Here is a 14,943-nt window from a genome sequence, read left to right on the forward strand (position 1 = left end):
GCTTTAGTTGAGATTCATGCCTTGCAGGGGGTTGGACTAGATGACCGTTGGGGTCCCTTGCAACTCTATGATTCTATGAATTTTCCTCCTCTTTAGAATTATTTGCACATTACACCCCAGGCTGTCAGACACCCATTAGGAGTGTTTAGCAGTGCCAACTATGTTTTTTTATTTTTTAAAAAAAAATAATTTAATTTAATTTAAAAGTATGAAAAAACTGACATTTTTCAGTTATGAATGTGTTGGCGATATACCCTGAGAAGTATGAAATGAACGGAAATATGGATAAATGCCCCACATGCAAATTGGGAGGCGTGAAGGATAAATGCTCATATAACCTCCCTGTGTGGGTTAAACCACAGAGCCCAGGGCTTGCCGATCAGAAGGTCGGCGGTTCGAATCCCCATGACGGGGTGAGCTCCCGTTGCTCGGTCCCTGCTCCTGCCAACCTAGCAGTTCAAAAGCACGTCAAAGTGGAAGTAGATAAATAGGTCCCGCTCCGGCGGGAAGGTAAACGGCGTTTCCGTGTGCTGCTCTGGTTTGCCAGAAGTGGCTTAGCCATGCTGGCCACATGACCCGGAAGCTGTACGCCAGCTCCCTCGGCCAATAAAGCGAGATGAGCGCCGCAACCCCAGAGTCGGCCACGACTGGACCTAATGGTCAGGGGTCCCTTTACCTTTACCTTTAAGCAAATCAGAACAGACGCTCAATAAAGGGCAGATAAAATCTAACTCCCATGTTAGCTCTGGGCAAGCAAATCAGGACGATTGCCTATTATAGGCCTTCTGGAGGAGAATCAAAGGTCCCTCTGACTTCTTTTGAAAATAACAGAGCAGCACTGAAGCGCCTTGTGTGGTTATTCTGGTTATCTGCCAGCAGGAGGCGCTGTTGCTTGCATCGTGGTGCTTTGCAGTTTTGTTTCTGCGGGAGCTCTTGACAGTGCCTTTAGGTACCCAAAGCAGTTTGGTGTGTGCGTGTGAGAGATCTCTGAGTGTGCCCCCTTCTCCTCTCCCCCCACAGTTTGACCAGGGTATCTTAGATGCCTGCCTCTACGTCCTGGACCGTCGTGGGATGCCGCACGCGAGTCGTGGAGACCCCATCATGGTTTCGCGGGTCGTCTCTGCCATGGTGAGCCCTCGGGACAGTTTCGGCTTCCTGCCCAACAAAACTTGCTTGCGCGTTTCCTTTTTTAAAAAATTGTCTTCTTACTTTCTGCCTTCAACTTGTACCCCGCTCTTCAGAAAGCTTGTAGCACCTACCTTTCTGCATGGAGAAAGTTTGTTTATTGCATTCATATCATACTTTCATCTCCATGGAGCTAGAGCATGGGTAGGCAAACTAAGGCCCGGGGGCAGGATCCGGCCCAATCGCCTTCTCAATCCGGCCTGAGGATGGTCCGGGAATCTGCATGTTTTTACATGAGTAGAATGTGTCCTTTTATTTAAAATGCATCTCTGGGTTATTTGTGGGGCATAGGAATTCATTCATTTCCCCCCAAAAAATTTGGTCCATCCCCCCACAAGGTCTGAAGGACAGTGGATCAGCCCCGTTGAAAAAGTTTGCCGACCTCTGAACTAGAGGGTAGTTCTCCACATCTCGTCATTTTATTCCTACAACAACCCTGCGAGGGAGGTTAGCCTGAGAGGCAGGAACAAGGTCACCCTCCAAGCTTCATGGCTGGGTGGGGATTCGAACCCTGGTCTCCCAGGTCCATGTCTAACCACTATGCTCCCTGGTAGATCTCCTTTTTGAGATCCCTAATATGCTTCCTGCCTTTGGCCAGTAGACCTGAAGGAGCGTCTCCACCCCATCGTTCAGCCCGGACACTGAGGTCCAGCGCCGAGGGCCTTCTGGCAATTCCCTCATTGCGAGAAGTGAGGTTACAGGGAGCCAGGCAGAGGGCCTTCTCGGTAGTGGCACCCGCCCTGTGGAACGCCCTCCCATCAGATGTCGAGGAAATAAGCAACTATTGGACTTTCAGAAAACATCTGAAGGCAGCCCTGTTCAGGGAAGTTTTTAATGTTTGATACTACAGTGGTACCTCGGTTTAAGAACAGCCCTGTTTACAAACTCTTCGGTTTACGGACTCTGCAAAACCAGAAGTAGTGTCCCGGTTTGCGAACTTTACCTTGGTCTAAGAACGGAAGCCGAACAGTGGAAGGGCACCGGCAACGGGAGGCCTCATTAGGGAAAGCGCGCCTCAGTTTAAGAATGGTTTCGGTTTAAGAACGGACTTCTGGAATGGATTAAGTTCGTAAACTGAGGTACCACTGTACAATTATAAAAGGGCGGAAAGGAAGACATCTGAAGGCAGCCCTGTTCAGGGAAGTTTTTAATGTTTGATGTTTTATTGTGTTTTTAATATTTTGTTGGGAGATGCCCAGAGTGTCTGGGGATACCCAGCCAGATGGGTAGGGTATAAGTATTAAGTTGTTGTTGTTGTTATTTATAGCCCGCCCATCTGGCTGGGCTTCCCCAGCCACTCTGGGCGGCTTCCAACAAAATATTAAAATACAGTACAGTGGTGCCTCGCAAGACGAAATTAATTCGTTCAGCGAATTTTTTCGTCTAGCGAATTTTTCGTCTTGCGAAGCACGAAATCCCATAGGAATGCATTGAAAATCAATTAATGAGTTCCTATGGTCAAAAAAAGTCCAAACAAAGCCAAATTTCGTACAACAAGAGTTTATTAAGTGCTCTTTAAAGTCACACATACTGTAAAGAGCATTTCAAAATTCAAACCCAGAAATTTTTTAAAAAAACAGCAGAGTGGCCCAATGGTCACAGAAAATCATAAAAATGCAGGGGGAAAAAACAAGCTTCCAGATTCTTGCAAACCCCTCCCCAACACCAAGTCCTTGAATTCCAAACACCCCAACCCAAAATCCAAACCCCCCCAAAAAAAGTTTTAAAAGCTTAACTTACCAAATGGCTGCAAAAGAAATTTTGGAAAAGCTTCAAAAATCACCAAAGTCTTTAAAAACCTCAAAAAAGGCTACTATGTACACTGCGTTCTATGAGTTGCTCCTCGAAGTCAAGTCGCAACTGTATTAACGGTGTTAAGAAAAAGGAAACAAACTTGCAAGACGTTTTCGTCTTGCGAAGCAAGCCCATAGGGAAATTCGTCTTGCGAAGCAGCTCAAAAAACGGAAAACACTTTCGTCTAGCGAGTTTTCCGTCTTGCGAGGCATTCGTCTTGCGGGGCACCACTGTAATGCCAACAAAGGTCCGTATAGTAAAAGCCATGGTTTTCCCAGTAGTGATGTATGGAAGTGAGAGCTGGACCATAAAGAAGGCTGATCTTCGAAGAATGGATACTTTTGAATGATGGTGCTGGAGGAGACTCTTGAGAGTCCCATGGACTGCAAGAAGATCCAACCGATCCATTCTGAAGGGAATCAGCCCTGAGCGCTCACTGGAAGGACAGATCCTGAAGCTAAGGCTCCAATACTTTGGCCACCTCATGAGAAGAGAAGACTCCCTGGAAAAGACCCTGATGTTGGGAAAGATTGAGGGCATAAGAAGAAGGGGACGACAGAGGACAAGATGGTTAGACAGCATTCTTGAAGCTACAAACATGAGTCTGACCAAACTGCGGGAGGCAGTGGAAGATAGGAGTGCCTGGCGTGCTCTGGTCCATGGGGTCACGAAGAGTCGGACACGACTAAACGACTCAACAACAATGCATCAAATATTAAAAGCTTCCCTAAACAGGGCTGCCTTCAGATGTCTTCTAAAAGTCTGGTAGTTGTTGTTCTCTTTGACATCTGATGGGAGGGCATTCCACAGGGCGGGTGCCACCACCGAGAAGGCCCTCTGCCTGGTTCCCTGTAACTTCACTTCTCGCAGGGAGGGAACCACCAGAAGGCCCTTAGCGCTGGACCTCAATGTCCGGGCAGAATGATGGGGGTGGAGACGCTCCTTCAGATCTACTGGGCCGAGTATATCTAGTAATAGTATTCCGATTGCCTACACACTTCGGATCCATATTTCTGCGGCACCACCATGTGGATTAAGCACCGGTGAACTTCTTAATCTTAGCACACCTCTCTCATTGTAGAAATGAACCGTTAGAAGTGCCGCCATAAAACTAGCGTACTACTTGCAAAGCTAAGCAGGAACCTGTACGGGGAACCGTGAGCCGAGATTCCTGCATTGCAGAGGGTTGGACTAGAGGACCCCGGGGTCCCTTCTGACCTGACAATTCTATGATTCTACTAAAGGCGAAGCAACGAAACCTTGTGTCCCTCCGTGGCTGACACGGCACTTGCTAACCGTACTGATTCTCCCCACCTCTCTCTCTCTCTCTCAGGTGAACTCTCTGGACGACAACGGCGTGCTGGTTGGGAACTGGACAGGCGATTACTCGCGCGGCACCAACCCTTCGGCCTGGGTGGGCAGCCGAGACATCTTGCTGAAGTACCACAAGACAGGCTACCCGGTTCTCTATGGGCAGTGCTGGGTGTTTGCCGGAGTCGTGACCACAGGTAGCTGCCGTCCGCGGGGAGACGGGATGAGAGTGGGCTCTGGGGATGGGAGGGGAAGGGCATGGACAGAAGGAGGGCCTTGCAGGATCAGGTCCATGTGGTCCAGCACCCTGGTTCTCAAAGGGGCCGACCAACATCACACCCTCAGTTGTTTATAAGGATGGGAAATCTGTTGTCGTCATTCCTTCCCCCTCCCTCCATGTTTTTAACTCTCCACTGGCATCTCCAAGAGGCATAGGAAGGGGGGCGGGGGGCGAGTCGCCCCGGGTGCCATCATGGAGGGGGGTGACAAATTATCAAGGAACAATGACTGCCCTACTAAGGCGGTTCATAAAAAACTTTTTTTAAAAAATGCCTGCTCCAAAGGTCTTATCTTACTACACTAGGGATTATATAGCTATATATGAAATTTCATGCATATCACTTAATATCTTGACCCTCCACGAAAATGGCTGCTTACCTGGCCGTTTTCCTATGTCGCGAAGGCTGAAATTTCAATTCAGTGGAGCACTTACTGTTCCCAACCCTAACCCTGTGGAAAGCCATCTAATTAGACTTTAAATTTGATTTTTACATGTTTTCAGGAGGTAATTCAATTATTGTTTGATTTTTATATCAACGTTATGTATCTGACGTTAGCCGCCCTGAGCCCGACTTCGGCTGGGGAGGGCGGGAAATAAATAAAAGTTATTATTATTATCATTATTTATTATCTCTTCCCATTCCTCCTCCTCCTCCCTGTCCCCCCAGTCCTCCGGTGCCTGGGCATTCCAACCCGGACCGTCACCAACTACAACTCGGCGCACGATACGGACGTCAGCCTCACCATGGACATATACTTTGACGAGAACATGAAGCCACTGGAGAACCTCAATGCCGACTCTGTTTGGTAAGCACAGCGACCTGCCGCCTCCGTCTCAGGTTCCTATGTTCAGGAGGAAGGGCAAACCCAGGACGGCCGCCACCAGTACCCCGCTTTTTTAAAGAGAAACTTTTTATTTACCATAGTTATCTGTGTATAAGACTAGGTTTTTTTCTTTAAAAAGTGGTGTTCGTCTTAGACATGGAGAGTGCATAGGGCGGGCATTTGATTGGTTACTGCCGCGGCTGTCAGCGGCTATTGGGCGTGTTATTGGCTGCTGCGTCAAGGGCTGGTGTTGATTGGCGATTTTCGGCAATCCCCCCTAAAAAAAAGCTCAACAGCCCTGTGCAATCCCCCCCCCCATAAAAAGCTCAACAACTCTTGGCAATCCTCACCCCGAATAGCTCAACAACTCTGAGCCATCTCCCCCAATTTTCTTAAATTTGAGTCCCCCAAATTAAGGGCATCTTATACATGGGGGTGTCTTATACATGGAAAAGTACGGTACACTTTTCAAGTTTACACATTTCATTACAATCAAACATTTTCCCACTTTCTGTGGTTCTTTAAACTTATTTTATAATCTCTTCTGCCTATCCAAATTCATTTAATTTGCTCATTTAATTATCTATTTTAAATATATACTCTTATGTAATAACTGCAGGTTATTACAATAACCCCGCCCATGTTTTTTATCTGTTTGCAATTTATCTATAAACATTCAATAAACCATTTCCATTCTTTTATTGGAAAAAAAGTTTCTTATCTTGATTTCTTATTCTTCTGATAAGTTTCGCCATTTCTGCATATTCCGTAAGTTTTTGTCTCCATTCTTCCTTTGCTGGGACTTCTGCTTCTTTCCACTTCCAAGTACCCCATTTTAATTCTTTTTTCCTCCCCTGTCCGGATGCAGGAATTTCCATGTCTGGAACGACTGCTGGATGAAACGTCCCGATTTGCCTTCAGGGTTTGATGGGTGGCAGGTTGTAGATGCGACGCCCCAGGAATCCAGCAGCGGTGAGTCAAGGAAGGATTCCTGCACAAAAAAGACTCTGATGTCCTCCAGCTGTTTTGGACTCCAATTCCCATCATGCATGCTGGAGTTGTAGTCCAAAACACTTGGAGGACACCTGGCCAGCTTACAACTTTTGGGGTCGCAAACTAGGTGGAGTGGGCCTTGGGCCACTATAACAGCTTGGGAGTGGCTGGGCTGATCTCCTTTACTGCACTGGCACACCAGCGCTGCAGGTGGTTGGAGGCCGGTACTGCAGCCATCTGACCAGCAGAGGTCAGGTGACTTTGTGAGCCAATCAGACTCTGTTTAGCCCCATAAAAGATGCTTGAATCACTGAGGGAAACTCCTGAGTTTGAGTATTGAGGAAGAATCACCTGGTTGGGAGAACAATTTGCTTTGTGGTTCCCTTTTTAAGCAACACCTGCCATGGTATGGACGCCAGTTCAAATTGTGCCACAAGGAGTTCCGCAGATTAACACTGGAAGCCGTTGTCTGTTCTGGAAAGGAGACGGGGAGTCTGACACGGTGCTCCATCTCATCTCTCCCCTGCTTTCCTCAACAGGCATTTTCTGCTGCGGTCCCTGCTCCGTAGAGGCCATCAAGAACGGGCTGGTCTACATGAAATACGATGCCTCCTTCTGCTTTGCTGAGGTACTTGTTTCTGAATGATTTTGCATGTGCGAATACTACTGAGAGATCCCCTGGTCATGTCACCGCATCTCTGATTCAGGTTTGGAACCTTCAGCACCAGGGACAGCTCCCCAGGAATGCAGACGTCAATTCTATCACTAATAATAATAATAATAATTTATTTGTACCCCGCCCATTTGGCTGGGTTTCCCCAGCCACTCTGGGCGGCTTCCAACAAATATTTAAAATACATTAAAATGTCACACATTAAAAACTTCCCTAAACAGGGCTGTCTTCCAAATGTCAGATAGTTTCTTATTTCCTTGACATCTGGTGGGAGGGTGTTCCTGAGGGCGGGTGCCACTACCGAGAAGGCCCTTTGCCTGGTTCCCTGTAACCTCATTTCTTGCAAGGAGGGAACTGCCAGAAGGGCCTCGGAGCTGGACCACAGTGTCCAGGCAGAACGATGGGTGTGGAGACACTCCAACATACATTTGCAATCGAAATTATTCCACCCCCTTTGCAAATCAGGTTTATTCTCAAAAAATTGCAGACTTTTAACTGTTTGCAAGGAGCAAATGCAACAAAACCAATGGCAATAGCTCCATACAACGGATGCATTGAGTGGTTCCACAAAATTCAGCTGAAAATGCAACTTATAGTGAGACTAGAGAAGCCAGGATAAGTTGAGTTTTCAGCTGAATGTCACCTGATTTGCAACGGGGGTGGAATTTCAATTACAGCTGTGGAAAAAGAAAAGGTTAGAGCAACCTTCCCCAATTTGTGCCCTCCAGATTTTGCTGGACTCCAGCAAACTCCATCAGCCCCAGCTAACACAGTCACAGGTTGAAGGTGACGAAAGACACAATCTGCAACACAATCATAATAATCTTGTCATCACTAAACTGGTTTTCTGCTATAGCATCCAGTGAAATTGAAATGTCCATCTATCTATCTCGATGGCTAGATAGACATAGATGCAAAAGGTCTTTGCCACAGACATGGGGATGAATACCTTATATCTCTCTCTTCAAAGTTTTCCATAGCAATGGAACTGCTGTGGACTGCCGACCTGTTGAACTTGTTGTGACTTGACTTCTGGGTAAAACTTCTCTAGGGATCATGTAGGTAAAGAGGAGAAGTAATAATAATAATAATAATTTTATTATTTATACCTCGCCCATCTGGCCTGGCCTCCCCAGCCACGCTGGGCAGCTCCCAACAGAATATTATAAACACAATAAAACATCAAACATTGAAGACTTCCCTAAACAGGGTTGCCTTCAGATGTCTTCTAAAAGTCAGATAGTTGTTTATTTCCTTGACATCTGACAGGAGGGCGTTCCACAGGGTGGGTGCCACCACCGAAAAGGCCCTCTGCCTGGTTCATTAAGCAAGCTTCAGTTTTGGGGCAAGTTTAGCTCAGTTGGTAGAGCATCAGGCTGTGACCCTCAGGGTCAGGGGTTCGAATCCCATGTTGGGCAAAAGATTCCTGCATTGCAGGGGGTTGGAAAAATTGGCCCTCGTGGTCCCTTCCAACCCTACAATTACCGTATTTTTCGCCCTATAGGATGCACTTTTTCCCCTCCAAAAATGAAGGGGAAATGTGTGTGCGTCCTATGGGGTGAATGCAGGCTTCAGGAGAGCCGCAGCGCCAGCCCCACAAGGTCGGGGGACAGCGGGGAGGCGGAACGCCGCCATCCCGCTGTCTCCCGATGTGGTTTGGAGGCTGACGGCGGGGAGACGCGTGCTTCTCCTCGCTGCCTGCCCCGCAAGCTCCGGGGACAGTGAGGAGGCGCAGCGCGTCTTCCCGCTGTCCCCGGACCTGGTCTGCAGGCGGGCGGCAGGGAGAAGAGCGCTTCTCCCCGCTGCCTGCCCCGCAAGCTCCGGGGACAGCTGGGAGGCGCAGCGCGTCTTCCCACTGTCCCCGGACCTGGTCTGCAGGCGGGCGGCGGGGAGAAGAGCGCTTCTCCCCGCTGCCTGCCCTGCAAGCTCCAGGGACAGCCGGCCCCACAAGCGCCTGGGGGGGGGAAAATAAAATTTTTTTTCTTTATTTCCCCCCCAAAAAACTTGGTGCGTCCTATGGGCCGGTGCGTCCTATGGGGCGAAAAATACGGTATGTGAAATGACAAGGCGCAGAGAGATGCCCCTCTTCCCCCAAACAGAACCATGGGCAAACACAGGTGTTGGTTTTTACGGCGGCTGGCCTGCTGATGGTTTTCTCTGACCTACTTTCTCTCTCTCTCTGCAGGTGAACAGTGACAAGGTGTATTGGCAGCGCCAGTCTGACGGCAGCTTCAAGATCGTCTATGTGGAGGAGAAGGCAATTGGTCACTTAATCAGTACCAAGGCAGTGGGCTCAAATCAGCGCCACGATGTCACCGACATTTACAAACATCCTGAAGGTAATGTGATGTGTGGACAAGGGGGCAGACAGCTGGGATTCCTGAGGCAGGACACGCACAAATTAATAATAATAATAATCATAATCATAATCATAATAATAATAATACAGTGGTACCTCAGGTTAAGTACTTAATTCGTTCTGGAGGTCCGTTCTTAACCTGAAACTCTTCTTAACCTGAAGCACCACTTTAGCTAATGGGGCCTCCTGCTGCTGCCGCGCCGCCGGAGCCCAATTTCTGTTCTTATCCTGAAGCAAAGTTCTTAACCCGAGGTAGTATTTCTGGGTTAGCGGTGTCCGTAACCTGAAGCGTATGTAACCCGAGGTACCACTGTAATAATAATTAATAATAATAATAATAATTAATAATTATTTTATTTATACTCTGCCAATCTGCCTGGGGTTTCCCCAGCCACTCTGGACGGCTGCCAACATAATATTAAAAACACGATAAAACATCGAACATTAAAAACTTCCCTGAACTTCAGATGTCTTCTAAAAGTCAGATAGTTCTTTATTTCCTTGACATCTGATGGGAATAAAATCAAGATATAAAACCACAAAATACCTAATAAAAATAAAAACAAGAATAGCGGCCCGCCCCCCCTCACAAAAAACACCACATTTTAAAAGGGCATAGGACGTGAATCAGATCAACCAAAGGCCTGGTTAGAAAGGAACGTTTTTGCTATAAAATATGCAGGGATTTGTGTTTTGCAAAACGAACCGTGGAAAGAGAAAAAGAGAAGCCGTTGGTATTTTAAGGTTGCTTGAATGAATACAGTGGTACCTCGGGTTAAGTACTTAATTTGTTCCGGAGGTCCGTTCTTAAACTGAAACTGTTCTTAACCTGAAGCACCACTTTAGCTAATGGGGCCTCCCGCTGCCGCCGCGCGATTTCTGTTCTCATCCTGAAGCAAAGTTCTTGAGCCGAGGTACTATTTCTGGGTTAGCGGAGTCTGTAACCTGAAGCGTATGTAACCCGAGGTACCACTGTATTCAAAAATGGAAAACGGAAAATTAAATTAAAATGGGGGGGGGGATAAATAAAAAGCACCATTCCAGGAAGTTTGGAATGAAATCGTCTTCGCTCTGGACCTTCACCTGCCCCTTGGCTGCAGGAGCAGCAACACCTGAGCATCTCTCTCCATCCTTCTCCCTTTTTTCCTCTCCCAGGCTCCGACGCGGAGCGCAAAGCGGTCGAAACGGCCGCCAAGCACGGCACCAAGGCCCACATCTACACCAACAAGGAGTGGGGCGACGACATCTCCGTGACGGTGGACACCCAGGAGGCCTACACAGGCCAAGACATCTCCCTGAGGGTCATCCTGAAGAACCGCAGCTCCATGCCCCGCAGTGTCTCCCTCAACCTCTTCGTGGCCGTCATGTATTACACCGGCGTAACGGGCAGCAACTTCAAGCAGGAGAAGAGGGAGGTCCAGGTGCCGGCCAGCGGAAGTAAGACACCTTATTTATTTGGTTGTGGTTTTTTCAAATTTGTATACCACCTTCTTCCAAGGATCTCAGGGTGCTGGACAGGCTTTGCCGACTTTTCACCCTCACGACAGGCCTGCGAGGTAGGCCAGGCTAAGAGGTTGGCCCAAGGTCACCCCAGGAACTTCATTATTATTATTATTATTTATTGAATTTATACGCCGCCCTTATACCCGGAGGTCTCATGGCAGTTCACAGAAAAGATCACAATATATAAAATCAAAATAAGAACAATAACCCAGTAAGGTAAAGGTAAAGGGACCCCTGACCATTAGGTCCAGTTGTGGCCGACTCTGGGGTTGCGGCGCTCATCTTGCTTTACTGGCCGAGGGAGCCGGCGTACAGCTTCCGGGTCATGTGGACAGCATGACTAAGCCGCTTCTGGCGAACCAGAGCAGCGCACGGAAACGCCCTTTACCTTCCCGCCGGAGCGGTACCTATTTATCTACTTGCACTTTGACGTGCTTTCGAACTGCTAGGTTGGCAGGAGCAGGGACCAAGTAACGGGAGCTCACCCTGTCGCGGGGATTCGAACTGCCGACCTTCTGATCGGCAAGTCCTAGGCTCTGTGGTTTAACCCACAGCGCCACCCGCGATAACCCAGTAACACCCCCTCAAAAAGAGCCACATTTTAAAAGGGTATAAGTCGATGTCCATCTGTCCATCAGGTCAACCAAAGGCCTGGTCAAAAACGAACGTTTTTGCCTGGCACCTAAAGGTGTATAATAAGGCACCAAGTGAACATCCCTGGGGAGAGCATTCCACAGATGGGGAGCCACCGCAGAAAAGGCCCTGTTCTCGTGTTGCCACCCTCCAGACCTCTCAAGGAGGAGGCACATGAAGGAGGGCCTCAGAAGATGATCTCAGGGTCTGGGCAGGTTCATATGGAAAGAGGTGGCCCTTGAGGTGTTGCGGTCATGAGCTTCATGGCCGAATGGAGATTCGAACCTGGCCCTCTCCCAGGTCCTGGTCCAAAACTTGAACTGCTACGCCACACTGGCTCTTGGTCACCTTAAATCACTGGGCCACGTATCTGCTTGGGCCCCCTGCATCACGTCAAACAACCCCATTGCAAGGGGCCTCCCTGTGGCAGGGGAATAGTCAATGGACGTGGCAAAACGAGTAGAGGTGGGACGCTCTGCTCCCCGGGTGGAGCAGGGGGAGCCATGGAGGAAATCCACGGCACGTGGTGAATTCTAAGTCAGTGGTTCTCAAAGGAGAGGGTAGCAAGTGTGGCAGGAAGAGTCGAGGACAACGAAATAAACATCTAAACATTTCAGTGTAGTGCAGTAGTTTCGAAAGAAGTTTTATGATTTGCAGAATACGGATATTCTATGCTAAAAGTCCTGCTCTGAGTTATCATCATCATCATCATCATCATTTATTTCTACCCCTCCCATCTGGCTGGGTTTCCCCAGCCACTCTGGGCGGCTCCCAACAGAATATCAAAAACATTATAAAACCTCAAACATTAAAAACTTTCCTAAACAGGGCTGCCTTCAGATGTCTTCTAAAAGTCAGATAGTTGCTTCTTTACTTGACATCTGGTGGGAGGGCGTTCCACAGGGCGGGTGCCACTACCAAGAAGGCCCTCTGCCTGGTTCCTGTAACTTGGCTTCTCGCAGTGAGGGAACTGCCAGAAGGCCCTCGGAGCTGGACCTCAGTGTCCGTGTTTGACGATGGGGGTGGAGGTGTCCTTCATGTATACTGGCCGTTTAGGGCTTTCAAGGTCAGTACCAACACTTTGAATTGTGCTCGGAAACGTACTGGGGACCAATGTAGGTCTTTCAGGACCGGTGTTATGTGGTCTTGGCAGCCGCTCCCAGTCACCAGTCTAGCTGCCGCATTCTGGATTAGTTGTAGTTTCCGGGTCACCTTCAAAGGTAGCCCCACATAGAGCGCATGGCAGTAGTCCAAGCAGAAGATAACCAGAGCATGCACCACTCTGGCAAGACAGTCCGCAGGCAGGGAGGGTCTTATCCTGCGTACCAGATGGAGCTGGTAGACAGCCGCCCTGGACACAGAATTGACCTCTGCCTCCATGGACAGCGGTGAGTCCAAAATGACTCCCAGGCTGCGCACCTGGTCCTTCAGGGGCACAGTTACCCTATTCAGGACCTGGGAGTCCCCATATATGCCCGCCCCCCGTCCCCCCAAAAAACAGTACTTCTGTCCTGTTAGGATTCAACCTCAATCTGTTAGCCGCCATCCATCCTCCAACCGCCTCCAGACACTCAGGGTTACTGCAGAGCGGGTTTTGGAGAACTTTGGAACTTGCCGAAAACTCTTCCGCTGACTGTGGCAATCGACTGAGTGTTTAAGGGATAAAGTAAATAAATACTAAAGGGGTCCGTCTCTCGGGGAACCTGGTCCTGAGCTGCGTAGAGCCACAGGTTGTGCCGTAGAGCTTGTCGTGATTTTCGGTCCCAGTTTGCTTAACCCTTCCCCTGCCTTTCCCTTCCAGGCCAGGCTGTTCCCATGGTGGTCTCCTACGCAGAGTACAAGCCCCACCTGGTTGACCAGGGAGCCATGAAGCTGAGCATCTCGGGGAAAGTGGCCGAAACCGGCCAGGTGATCGCGAAGGAGCACACCTTCCGTTTGCGGACGCCGGACCTCACTCTCACGGTATGGCACAGGGGCTGTGGTTTAGAGTCAGGGGTGGGGGAACTCTTTGGGGTGGGGGGGCTTGAGGGCCACTTTCTCTTCTGGGCAGCCTTTGGAGGGCCAGTTGCCATGGTGGGCGGGGCCAGAGACCAAAGTGGGTGGAGCAATGGATGTAAACACTGCCTTTGTGTGTACCGTATTTTTCGCTCCATAAGACGCACCTGACCATAAGACGCACCTAGTTTTTAGAGGGGGAAAGCAAGAAAAAAAAATTCTGCGCAGAGCATGTAAGCGGCTCTTGCTTTTCTTGCTTTAAACCCTTCCGTCCCTCCTCCCGCTTTGCTGAGAAGCCAGCAGAGCAAGAGCGATAGCTGCTCAGCGCCTCTTCTTCTTCTGGCTTCCCAGCAAAGCGGGATGAGAGACAAAAGGGAGCCCTTACAAGGGAGCGCTGAGCAGAGCCTGGGAGCGGCTCTTGCTGGATTTTCCGGGAGGTGTGGGAAGGGACAGAGGGCAGCCTGTCAGTTCGTTCTCCCACCTCCCGGAAAAGCCAGCAAGAGCTGCGTGATCTTTAAAAGCCGCGTGGAGCGTGTGTGCGGCTCTTGGGGGCTTTTCCCCAAGGAGGGAGAAGGGACTGACGGGCTGCCCTTCTCCCTCCTCGGGGAAAAGCCCCCAAGAGCCGCACACACGCTCCACGCGGCTCTTTAAAGGGAGCGCTGAGCAGAGCCTCCTGCCTGCGTTTGCTCCATAAGACGCACACACATTTCCCCTTACTTTTTAGGAGGGGAAAAGTGTGTCTTATGGAGCGAAAAATACGGTAATTACCTCACTGTCCTCCGTGTAGACAAGCCAAAGGGAATTTGAGGGGTTTGAGGACAGACTTGAGATGTGGAGCAGAACTAGCAAGCAGGAGTGTCCAGAAGAAGGTTTTGAGAGCCAGATAAAGAAGCATGGGGGGGTCACAGAGATGAGGTCCCACACCCATGAAAACCAGGTGTTCATGGTGGGGGCCCAGGGCCACGGGAATGCCAGTGGATCCCAGGCAGTTTTCAACCCCCCAGTTGACTCGAATGGATCTTTAACGAGCATTTTAGCCCTGTTAAAAAAACAAAACAAGAACTGCAAAGAATATACAAATATTTTTTGGGGGGGATGATTATAAAAAGTGGAGATAAAGATGAAAATACAGTTTTCATCCTCAGTTTAAGAACAGCCCTGTTTACGAACTATTCGGTTTACGAACTCCACAAAACCGGAAGTAGTGTCCCAGTTTGTGAACTTTACCTTGGTCTACAAACAGAATCCGGGCACCGGCGGCGGGAGGCCTCATGTTGCCATGCAACCAGTCTGTGCAGAATGTAGGCATCCTATATATAGAAAGGAGCAAACCAGTGGTATTTTAGGGAGCAGGCTAGCAGGCCTTGCATCATAGGAGCCTGCACAACACAAA

General features: G+C 49.1%; 1 protein-coding gene across 1 annotated transcript in view; it reads left to right on the plus strand.

The window, feature by feature from the left end:
- Positions 1-14,943, plus strand: part of TGM1 (transglutaminase 1) — a 55,796-nt gene that overhangs the window by 37,767 nt on the left and 3,086 nt on the right. Inside the window, exons 6-13 of the mRNA XM_083580860.1 lie at positions 1,021-1,128; positions 4,313-4,487; positions 5,238-5,376; positions 6,263-6,366; positions 6,927-7,015; positions 9,246-9,399; positions 10,575-10,856; positions 13,357-13,517. Coding sequence (XP_083436986.1) covers positions 1,021-1,128; positions 4,313-4,487; positions 5,238-5,376; positions 6,263-6,366; positions 6,927-7,015; positions 9,246-9,399; positions 10,575-10,856; positions 13,357-13,517 — 1,212 coding nt within the window. The remainder of the gene's footprint in view (positions 1-1,020; positions 1,129-4,312; positions 4,488-5,237; positions 5,377-6,262; positions 6,367-6,926; positions 7,016-9,245; positions 9,400-10,574; positions 10,857-13,356; positions 13,518-14,943) is intronic.

Source organism: Podarcis filfolensis, assembly GCF_964270895.1.
Source record: "Podarcis filfolensis genome assembly, chromosome: 13".
Taxonomy (NCBI): Eukaryota; Metazoa; Chordata; class Lepidosauria; order Squamata; family Lacertidae; genus Podarcis; species Podarcis filfolensis.